Here is a 12,058-nt window from a genome sequence, read left to right as displayed (position 1 = left end):
TGTAAAAATACTCCAAATCCAGTTCATTGGTTTATTCGCGAGCCTGATGGCGGAGGAGCTGCATTGCCTCAGCTATGGCAAGATCTAGGCCCAAACTCGGGCTCAACTGTTGCAGTCATCCAGGAGAGAAGATGTCGAGGAGGTGTGGGAGAGTGTCTGTGTGGTGCACTGGAATCCTTACTGGGTTGGGGCCTAGCTACTCCCATTGGTGCTGCCCTCCAGTGTTCCCTCAGTGCTGCCATCCAGTGGAAGAGCAAGATGGACCAAGACTGCAGTCATGTCACTTGCTCTGCAGTTTTCCTTCTTTCAGACTGCATATTTTTCTGAAATCGTAACCACATGTGCTATTTACGCTATGTGCTATTAGCAACCCTGCATGCATGTTTTGCCAATCTATAACCTAACGAAGAAATTAAACACAGGCATTACCAGTCCCCAAGTGTACTTTAAGAAGTGACAAGCATTCCAATGTTATTGTTGCAATTACTGCCACCTGGCAGGTAGCTGGCAGCAGAAAACCAGTCTTACACAGGTGACAAAAGGCAACATTGTAATTTAGAGATGAGAATATAACAAGTCATTAAATTTTGCATACAACTTCTGTGTTAAATGGTTCAGCATATCACAACAAAATGGTAAACATACTAAATTACAAGCACTTACTGAACGAGAGCGAGAATGCTTCCTGTGATGCTTTTTAGATTTCTTGGAATGTTTTTTGCTCTTTGAGTGATGATGCTGGCATTCATGCTAATGTGTAAAAAATAAATGAAATACAGATGACAAGAGATACAAACATGCAAAACAATAAACAATTTTTGACAAAGTAGCTCAGAGTACTGTTTCTCTCTCCATAGACACTGCCTGATTTGAGTAAATCTAACATTTTCAGAAATTAAAGTATGTGCATGCACTGAAAGAAAACAGCAGACAGAATGAAGTAAAAATACAATAATTAATTTACAGATAACCAAAGCTGCAAAAGTGAAGTAATCATGACCTCAATTTAATTAATTGAGTTTAAAGCATGTTATTTAAAGCAGTGGTTCTCAGTGTGGGCCATATAGCCCTCCAGGACGTCATGCTGGATTTCATAGAGGTCACAAGGCAAAAACAAGAAACTGGTGGCTACCAGTTTACTGTTTTAATGAAATATTACTAAAAATATATACATTTTAAAAATGAATATATTGCATATAATTTAATTAGAACTCTGAAAAAAACGAATGGGAAAATATGCTAGTTCAATAGTTTCATTTAGTAGCAGAATTCAAAATAAATTTCTACAGCTCTGGGAGAAAGCAAACAGCTGTTTTTAATTGGATTTCCCACCTTTTATTTAGTTGAATATGATCTTAGTCAAACTTTTCACCTACTTTCCCAAAAGCTCGTAACCATCTTGATGTTGTGAAAAGAGGTGATCTTCCATTATATTTAACCAAATCGCAACCAGATATTCAAAAACTCGCTAGTTTGCATCAGTCATATGGATCTCACTAAATACCCACTTAAGCCTGTTTTGTTACTGTTTGGAAGAATATATTACATAAAGTATCATATTTAGAACTTCAGAAGTTTTCAGTTTTCATATACCCCTGCAACATTATATTTAACTTGTACCTATAACCTGTTAAAACATAAATATTGACTGTCTATTAGAATAATCAGTACAGTTGACAAAAAAAATACTTTAGCAACTAATGGAGACTAGGGAGGATGGGAGCTAAAGAGGTAAATGAAAGTCACAAGTGGGCCATGAGCAGAAAAATGTTGAGAACCACTGATTTAAAGTTAAAATGTAGTGCATATTTGTCGCCAATTATTACATGGTATTTAGATACCTCTATACAGCTTGTCAAAAAAGTACCCTGACGATTAACAATAAACATATTATACTGCTGGAAAGATGTGAGCAAAACACGATACCATTGCAACTTTTCCCATAATTACCTCAAGAATCTGTAGAAACTCCTTGAAAAGTCTTTTTCTTTCAGATTCTACTGTAATGTCTTCAAAAGCAGACTCATTTACAAATCTCTCTCGGACCTGGAATAAATAAATAAGCTTATGAGTTTCGCTACCTCAAACATTATTTATTGAAAACCTAAAAGTATCCCATTTCAAGAGTAATTATAAATTTGGAATTTGCATTAGGGTTCTACAAAGGCAGTGACATATACAAACCTCATCCCAATTTGATTCTGGCTCAAGAGGTGGTGTTGCTTGTTTTAACATACTCTTGAAAGCAGTTTCTTTACGTTTTAATTTCCTAGCTTCTTCTTTTTCTCTTTCACGTTCTCTAGCTTCTGCTTTCTCTAATAACTAATAGAAATCACAAGTAATTACCTAGTTCCGGACAGATCATACAGAGCAATGTTACATTACTTAACAATGGTAATAAAAGATTGCTTATAATCTTTTAAAAGGTGTACACAATTGAATAATAAAGCGGAAATTAGGGGAACTATAACTACAATGTAATAGTAATAGGCACCCATTAGTCACGTGAGACCATGGATTTGTGCCTTGGAAGGTTTTCCAGGGTTGCATTGGAGACCTGCAGGCCTTCCCCTCTCCATGCCACCGATGTTGTCCAAGGGAAGGGCACTAGACCCAAGCAGCTTGGCACCGATATCGCAGAGCAATGTGTTGTTACGTGCCTTGCTCAAGGACACAAACATGCTGCCTCAGCTGAGGCTCGAATCAGTGACCTTCAGGTTACTAGTCCGATGCCTTATCCACTAGGCCACGCACCAACCTACAATGATCATATGTCAAACAGTGGTTCCTCAATATTAAAAAAAAACTTACTCCGCCCACCTCACCATTTAAGCCTTAATTTTGACTTTCACCTTTAATTTTTAACATTTCAGCTTTTCTGTCCAATCACTGGGAAATGTCAAAGTTCAAACAAAAGGATGTGCACTTCTGGATTACTTGGCCCAATTAGCAGGGACTTTGTAAGTGAGTGATACATTGGCAGTACTACAGGAAAGTGGTGAGCATAGCAATGGAGAGCAAGGAGCAACAGCAATTTGGATTTCTACAATGAAGGGAGGAGAAGTAAAAATTGAATTATAGTGGGAAGGAGGAAAGCACAGCTTATTTCTCCCTGATTAGATACTACGAGAACTTCTGATTTAGTCACCTTCAACGCACTTTATTGAAAAAAAACTTAAGAAATTTACTTACACTGTTGAAAGTAAGTTTAATATTACCAGCATCAAGTGTGGCTGCTCTCTTGTCTGAACTAATGACTGTACCAAATTCTTCAAAAGTAGTATTTATTTCTACAACAAATCCTTTATCCTGTGTAAGAAAATTGATACATAGTATTTGTTCACTTTAGAGTATTTGACACAATTATTCAAGGAAAATTTATCAAAGTTAACCAAGTAGCAATAAAAGAATCATAAGATTTAATACTGTGCTTTTGTGGTTATCATATAAGTGTTTGTGTTCGCTGCAATGTAAAAGAGATTTGAGCATATTAAAAAAAATCACTCTGCATATCTTATTTAATGGAAAATTAGTAATTGATTTTCAGATTCCAGGAGTCACCTGTATTTTGAGCAATCTCGACTATCTCATTTTACCATCTCATTCTGTATATTAAAAAAAATTTCAATATTCACAATGCACCTCTATAATGAGCGTTATAAAGTTGGAGCTCTTTTATAATATGGAAACCACAGAAATAAAAAGCAGATTTCAACAAGTTACAATTTACCATTTTGTAAGTTATAAATCTGCTACTGTACAATGAAATCTGTCATACATGTTATATACAACATTGTTATATACAACCTTTAAAATATCTTTTATTATCTTCTTCTCATCATGGAAACGGGCTTTTAGATCTTCCACATAAAATTTGAAGAGATCAAGTGGAGTAGATCCTAAATGTAACAAGAGCAAATATTATATATATTTGAGAATAATTAACTGTATTGTTAGTTAGGTATATGTACTAAATGAGGGATCTTAAATAAATGAAATTCATCTTACCAGGTTGGCCTAACATTTTGGAGAATCGAATATCAGCACTGATAGCAGGATATAATTCCATCCATGTAGACATTGAGTGTAAATGTCCACTTTCATGTAACTCATCTAAGAATGTCTGCAAAATGAAGCAGAATATTCTGTCCATATTTTCAAGAAATTTATATCCTGTATTAATTGATAAATAACTTATGATCACTGGTACTTGAACACTATATCATGCTGTAACACATTTTAAGAAATAATTACAGGTTGAATATTTACTTTGTTACATACTGCAACACGCAGTGTGGGCTTTATCTTATTAGTGGACAATGAAAAGCTGGATCTTGAAGAGTGAGATAACTAATTATGAATTGTTAGAGTCATATATCTAATATAACAAATTTTAAGTACCAATTATAAATTAGAATGCTTATAACTTCAGAAAAGTTCTTAAAAAACGTAAGAAAAAGAATGCAACCTTTCTAAAAGTAGCTGCTTTTCTTTTGACTCTTATCACTGAATTTTTTTGATTAAGATGGATATCTATAAATTTGTTGATTACTTACCTGAAATGCTTCCCTATTTTTACGCTGCCTTCTCCTTTCTCTAAGCAAACCTCGCTGTTTCTCCTCCTCTTCTTCTTTCTCTAATGCTCGTATATGCTCTTCAAAACATACAAGTGCGTCTTCTTTATCCATATCTACGAAGTAAAGTTTAGGTGCAAAGGTAAAAATCAGTGTTTTATGTGAGAGATTAATTTAGAAGAAATTAATTTAAAATTGTTTAGACAATGTTCTGACGTATTGATTTCTATGACTATTTTATCTGAATGATCTGAAGATCACTTGAAAAATTAAAATTTATTCTTAACGATATGATTAAAATCATTGATTTATTCATGGAAAAATATAGTAGAAATTACAAATAAAATCCAGCAGTTAATTATGCAATACTATTTTAAAGCCCCTATAGGTAGAAAATAAATTGGAAAAAATTACTTGAGGAATGTTAGATCTTTTATCGACTTGCTTTTTTCTAAGCTACGCTAATAGATTTAATTGCCGTGCAGAAATTTGTCATTGAAACTGGTGGATAAATGTGCATTTTTGTTAACAGGAGCAAAGATCTTTCATTGTGTAATTGTGTAAGGAGTTACGTGTACAATCTGCATTGACATAAAATCAATTACAAACTGGGCATTGGTATGTGAGATGTGTGTCTTGGTAAGGTAAACCAATTAAAAAATTTCTCAGTTAAGTGCTACATTTTGAAGCAAGAGAAGAATCATATAGGAACCAGAATAGGCCTCTCCCACCCTAACAAACTGAACGTACAGCATTCCATTCCATTCCTGACATGTGCCTTCTAGATGGTGGAAAATCACTGGGATGTCACAAACCTCCGTCACACTTAATTTCAGACAAGCTTGTACAGTATTTATCAGGTATCTTCTTCTCTATCATATTTTTTTTCCAGTTGGATCAGCCTTGCTGGTCCTCTTTCTCCAACACCAGCATCTTCAGGAAACTGATGCTGAGAAATTCAGCATTTGTTTGTTTGAATGTCAGTGACAAAAATAAAAGAACCAGGAGTAGAACGTCTGGCCCTTCAAGCTTGCTCGCATTCATTGAGATTATGCCTGATCATTCACCTGAACAGTTCCTGCCTTATCCCCATATCTCAATTTCTTTTAACATCCTCAAGTCTACCAACCAGTTTTGGAAGAACTCTATGACTGGGTGCCCATTCAGAAATTGGATGACAGGAACAAATGTTCCTAAATCACTGAGCGTGAGTCTTCATGTTTCTCTACCTCCTGGATAAAGAACTTGAGAGATTCATTATCATTGAGTGAAAAATATCTCATCTCAGCCCTCATTCAAAAAAAACTTAAAAATTTATTACCAAAGTGTGTGTGTGTGTATAAACACCGAGATTCATTTTCTTCCAAGCAGTCATAGCAGAATAAAGAAATACAATATAATCAATGAAAAGTTGCACACAAAGACTGACAAACCACCAATGTACAAATGAAGACAATCTACAGTAAATAAATAATACTGAGAACATGGATCATAGGGTCCTAGGAAGTGTTGAATCAGTTTAAGAGTTGAGGACAGTGAAGTTATCCAAAGTTCAAAAGGTTTAAAGTAAATCTATTATCAAAGTACATATGTCATTATATACAATCCTGAGATCATTTTCTTTCTTACAGTAAATCCAAAAAGCACAATAAAATCATTGAAAGGCCACACCCAACAGGACGGACAAACAACCAATGTGCAAAAGACAATAAACTATGCAAAAACAAAAGAGAAAAAAAAATCATGGTAGTTCAAGGAGTCTTATAGTTGAAGGCTAACTGCTCCTGAACTTGGTGGTGCGGGACCTAAGGTTCCTGTACCTCCTTCCTAAGGTAGCGGTGAGAAGCCAGTGTGTAATGTAGGCCTCCATTAGTCTCGATAGATCATGGATTTGCACCTTGGAAAGTTTCCAGGCCCAAGCCTGGGCAAGGTTTTTTTTATGGAAGACCGGCAGTTGCCCAAGCTGCAAGTCTCCCCTCTCCCCGCCACCGATGTTGTCCGAGGGAAGAGCATTAGAGTGAGAAGAGAGCATGGCCTGGATGGTAGGGGTCCTTGATGATGGACGCTGATTTTATTTGGCAATGCTCCTTGTAGATGTGCCCAATGGTGGGAAGGGTGTTTTCTGTGATGGAACAGGTTGTATCCACCACTTGTAGCAGTTTTTCATTGATTCCATTTTGTTTCTTATACAGGCAGTCCCCGGGTTACGTACGAGTTCCGGTGCTGAGTCCCTCTTTAAGTTGGATTTGTACGTAAGTCCGAACAAGTACATCCGGTATTATTTAGCGTCAGTCAAACGTTAGTCTTAGTATATATTTTACCTTTCTATGCATATAAAACACTTAAGAAACGTATGTATTCCAATAATTAAACCACTGCGTTGCTTAGTAATAACTGTAGCTTTCATCGGGGCAGGGCCTTTCACATGCTCCATTATTCTCACTTTATCCGTTATCCTTTAAAATTGTTCCGATTGTTGACAGACTGTGGCCTAACGCTTTTCCAATGACCGATGGCGTTTCAATGCTTTCCAAACGCTCTATTACTTCCACTTTATTTTCAATCGCGATCACTTCCCGTCAATGGAACAGGAACACCGCGGGCAGCAGGTCCTGACCTCCGCCGGCTCGCGAGGTCCACGCGCACTGAGACAAGTTAAATGGGACAAGTGGGGGCTGTGTTGGGTTTGGGTATTTGATCTTCCACAATATTCCACGTGGGAATTTAAACTGGAGGTGGCAGTATATTTTTTTTTTACGAGGTTCAGTTTCGAGCTTGACATCAACCTGGCACGGGAGCGGTCTGTTACTGGATCGAACTCGGGGAAACTCTGTTCTCCAGCCTGGTGCTGATCAGCAGATCACGGGGTGGCGGGGTCAGGGTGAATCTTACTAAGAAAAATTTAAGCCAAATACAAAGTTAAACACTCAATATAGTGTCAAAGGCAACGACTTAAAATGGTGGTCGGCGTTGTGATCCGACTTAAAATGGCAGACGGCGTTCTCCTTCCTCGGTTCATAAGTCCGAGTTGTCTGTAAGTCGGATGTTCGTAACTCAGGGACTACCTGTACAGTAGCATGCAAAAGTTTAGGCACTCCTAGTCAAAATTTCTGTTATTGTGAATAGCTAAGTGAGTAAAAGATGACCCAATTTCCAAAACGCGTAAAGTTAAAGATGACACACTTCTTTAATATTTTAAGCAAGATTACTTTTTTATTTAAATTTTCAGTTTCAAAATAACAAAAAAGGAAAAGGGCCTGAAGCAAAAGTTTGGGCACCCTGCATGGTCAGTACTTAGTAACACTCCCTTTGGCAAGTTTCACAGCTTGTAAATGCTTTCTGTAGCCAGCTAAGAGTCTTTCAATTCTTGTTTAGGGGACTTTCGCCCATTCTTCCTTGCAAAAGGCTTCTAGATCTGTCAGATTCTTGGGCCGTCTTGCATGCACTCTATCCACAGACTTTCGATGATGTTTAGGTCGGGGGACTGGGAGGGCCATGGCAAAACCTTCAGCTTGCGCCTCTTGAGGTAGTCCATTGTGGATTTTGAGATGTGTTTAGGATCATTATCCTGATGTAGAGGCCATCCTCTTTTCATCTTCAGCTTTTTTTTCTAAACAGACAGTGTGATGCTTGCTTCCAGAATTTGCTGGTATTTAACTGAATTAATTCCTCCCTCCACCAGTGAAATGTTCCCCATGCCACTGGCTGCAACACAAGCCCAAAGCATGATCGATCCACCCCCGTGCTTAACAGTTGGAGAGGTGTTCTTTTCATGAAATTCTGCACCCTTCATACCTTTGCTCATTGCGACCAAAAAGTTCTATTTTAACTTCATCAGTCCACAGGACTTGTTTCCAAAATGCATCAGGCTTGTTTAGATGTTCCTTTGCAAACTTCTGACGCTGTATTTTGTGGTGAGGATGCAGGAAAGGTATTCTTCTGATGACTCTTCAATGAAGGTCATACTTGTGCAGGTGTCACTGCACAGTAGAACAGTGCACTACCACTCCAGAGTCTGCTAAATCTTCCTGAAGGTCTTTTGCTGTCAAATGGGGGTTCTGATTTGCCTTTCTTGATCTTCTTGACCTCCACCATTCCTGTTAACTGCCATTTTTTAATTACATTACGAACTGAGGAAACGGCTACTTGAAAACGCTTTGCTATCTTCTTTTAGCCCTCTCCTGCTTTGTGGGCATCATTTATTTTAATTTTCAGAGTTCTAGGCAGCTGCTTAAAGGAGCCCATGGCCACTGATTGTTGGGACAAGGTTTGAGGAGTCAGGGTATTTATAAAGCTTTGAAATTTGCATCTCCTGGCCTTTCCTAATGATGACTGTGAACAAGCCATAGCCCTAACAAGCTAATTAAGGTCTGAGACCTTGGTAAAAGTTATCTGAGAGCTCACACCTCTTGGGGTGCCCAAACTTTTGCATGGTGCTTCCTTTTTTTTCCACTCTAAAATTATACAAAACAAAAATAATACACTAATCTTGCTTAATATGTTGAAAAGAATGTTTCATCTTTAAGTTTATGACTTTTGGAGATCAGTTCATCTTCTACTCACTTAACTATTCACAGTAACAGAAATTTTGACCAGGGGTGCCCAAACTTTTGCATGCCACTGTATTTACTGTGTTTACCCACAAGAAAATGAATCTCAGGATTGTATGTGGTGACATATATTTTGATAATACATTTACTTTGAACTTTGATGTTTGTATCAGGTCAATCTAATTCCAAACAAGGTTGCTAAGCTCTTTTAATTTTTGTAATTTATTCTGACCATTTAACGTACTTTGTAGTTCTTCATCCTCCGCAAAAGTTGGATTATCCATCAGATATTGCTGTGCCTCTGACCATGTAGTGCAGTATGTTACATTTGCCATGTTGTCAAGGATATTTTTTAGTGCCTGGGTGTTTCTTTTCCTCAGTTGCCTTGCTTGTTCCTGAAATCATTAAGAAATTCACACCAATGATTGCTGAAGCACACAACATACAAATGACAAATTACCTTTACTTAAGAAGTATTCATAACTAATCAAACCTTTTCTTTTTTGGCCAGAAAAAACAAAACATCTTCATAGATCTCCTGTCGATCCCGCTCAGGAACAGCAGTCCATACTTCAGTTTCTCCAAACATTTGTTCAGCTTTCCTGAAACAATAGAAAACCATTTTTTCCCCAATGTGTAATTTTCACTCAAATATCAAAATATATTTAAAGTTTAAGTTGTTTTCAGCATTCATACCTGCACACTAAAATGCAGAAGTTGAAGATGAGCTGGAAGTGAGACACCACTGTTCCCCTCCGAGTCCAGTGGGGTTGAACATTTGAATGGAGTCACCAACTTACCAGTTTTGATTACAAGTGCAAATTCAAGTGATTTATTTGCATATTACTTTAAGTTGTTCATCAGTTTCAAACAACAAATGATAAGTAAATTAATACATTTCAATAGTTCTAGATTATTTAAATCTACTTGAGCTGTTTTTAATTACCACAGACATTTAAAAGACTATTAAGAAAACCTTTAAAGTGCTAGGCTCTCAAAGACCATCAAGGTATTCTAGGAGCATGACTTCACAATCAGTCAGCTAACAGCAAGTCTTAATCAACAAGTCCCTGGCTCACAAGGATTATTTACATAAGAAGGAGTAATTTAAATTAAAAAGTTTTCAGAAACTTGAAAAAGTTTATCACTGAAAGTTTAAAGAAAAACATTAATCATTAAAACTGCAGATGCTGGAAAGAAGAGATAAAAAGATCACTGGAAAAACTCATCAGCTCAACCACCACTGTGTAAAGAGAAACCAACAGTTTATATTTCAAAACCCTAACGTAGCATCCAACCTCCACCTCATCTTCCACTTCTGCGTTTTAATACTTGGGTATGGAAGTTGTGCATGTAATGGCCTACAATATAGACTTCACTGATGAATACAGACTTCACAAAATAGACTTCTGTGATGAATTGTCAGCTACTGTTAACGATGTTTCAGGCTCACTGCCTATCTCCATTTATATTGTCCATTGCACATATACAGGTTTACTTTCCTTATAGACAATTGTGAACAAGTTGTTTTTCTAAATTCCCAATAGTTATTGTAAATTCCATAACTGCAACAGTGAGATTTAAACTCAAAATGGTTAATCCTGGTCTCTAGATGATCATTCTGGTAACATTCATTCCTCATTATTATTATTATTATTATAAAAAAAAATTTTAAAAAAACTTTCCTCCTTCTTGCTACTAACACTGGAGAAGAAGTACAGAAGGCTCAGTTTCAGTAAGTTGTCCACCTATAACCATCAGGCTCCTGAACCAAAATGGATAACTCTCTAAACTGATTCTGCGATCTATAGACTCCCTTTCAAGGACACTCAAGTTCTCGGTATTACTTATATTTGAATAGTTTATATCTTCTTTTGCACATTAGTATTTATTAGTCTTTGTTTAGCTGCAGCTTTTCATAACAGAGAGAGGAGAAATGGGCTAAAAATTCTTTATCTGAATGCACGAAGTGTCAGAAATAAGGCGGATGAGCTTGAAGCCCAGGTGCGAATGGGTAACTATGATATTGTTGGGATAACGGAGACATGGCTGCAGGGAGATCAAACCTGGGAAATGAATGTACAAGGGTATATGTGCTTTCGTAGGGACAGAAATGTGGGCAGAGGGGGTGGGGTGGCCCTGTTGGTGAGGAATGAGATTTAGTCCTTTGCAAGGGGGGACATAGGGTCAGGAGAAGTAGAGTCTGTGAGGGTAGAACTGAGGAACAGTAAGGGCATAAGGACCCAAATGGGTGTTGTCTACAGGCCACCAAACAGTGGCATGGATATTGGGTGCAAGTTGAATAGGGAGTTAACATTGGCATGTGGCAAAGGTAATGTCGCAGTAGTTATGGGGGATTTCAACATGCAGGTGAACTGGGAGAATCAGGTTGGTACTGGACCAAAGGATAGGGAGTTTGTAGAGTGCCTACGGGATGCATTCTTGGAACAGCTTGTACGAGAGCCGACCAGGGACAAGACTATTCTGGATTTAGTGTTATATAATGAACAGGATTTGATAAGCGATCTTGCAGTAAAGGAGTCATTAGGAGGTAGTGATCATAATATGATAAGTTTTTATCTGCAATTTGAGAAGGATAAGGGCAGCTCGGAGCTGTCAGTGTTGCAGTTGAACAGGGGAAACTATGGAGCCACGAGGGAGAAGCTGGCCAAAGTTGACTGGACGGATAGCCTAGCAGGAAAGACAGTGGAACAGCAATGGCAGGTATTCTTGGGAATAATGCACAAGGTGCAAAATCAGTTCATCCCCCAGAGAAGGAAGGATTCAAAGGGGGGAAAGGGGCCACAGTGGTTGACAAAGGAAGTCAGAGATTGCATAGCATTAAAAAAAAGAAGTATGACAGAGTTAAGGTGAGTGCGAGGACAGATGATTGGGAAGTTTTTAAGGAACAACAGAACTTAACTAAAAAGACAA

General features: G+C 37.5%; 1 protein-coding gene across 4 annotated transcripts in view; it reads right to left on the bottom strand.

Moving 5' to 3' along the window:
• The window catches only part of prpf40a (PRP40 pre-mRNA processing factor 40 homolog A), an 84,558-nt gene that overhangs the window by 11,729 nt on the left and 60,771 nt on the right, over positions 1 to 12,058 (bottom strand). For 3 of the 4 annotated variants that reach the window (XM_059966547.1, XM_059966545.1, XM_059966548.1), the window contains 9 exons: positions 9,618 to 9,726; positions 9,357 to 9,519; positions 4,557 to 4,690; positions 4,009 to 4,123; positions 3,808 to 3,899; positions 3,193 to 3,309; positions 2,185 to 2,322; positions 1,951 to 2,046; positions 664 to 750 (listed from right to left, as the gene is read on the bottom strand). In XM_059966547.1, the coding sequence (XP_059822530.1) occupies positions 664 to 750; positions 1,951 to 2,046; positions 2,185 to 2,322; positions 3,193 to 3,309; positions 3,808 to 3,899; positions 4,009 to 4,123; positions 4,557 to 4,690; positions 9,357 to 9,519; positions 9,618 to 9,726 (1,051 nt within the window). The remainder of the gene's footprint in view (positions 1 to 663; positions 751 to 1,950; positions 2,047 to 2,184; positions 2,323 to 3,192; positions 3,310 to 3,807; positions 3,900 to 4,008; positions 4,124 to 4,556; positions 4,691 to 9,356; positions 9,520 to 9,617; positions 9,727 to 12,058) is intronic. The other variant, XM_059966546.1, reaches the window with a different exon arrangement.

This window comes from Hypanus sabinus, chromosome 4, assembly GCF_030144855.1.
Source record: "Hypanus sabinus isolate sHypSab1 chromosome 4, sHypSab1.hap1, whole genome shotgun sequence".
Lineage (NCBI taxonomy): Eukaryota > Metazoa > Chordata > Chondrichthyes > Myliobatiformes > Dasyatidae > Hypanus > Hypanus sabinus.
Note: the sequence above shows the minus strand (reverse complement) of the source record. Positions and strands in the feature narration are given on the sequence as shown.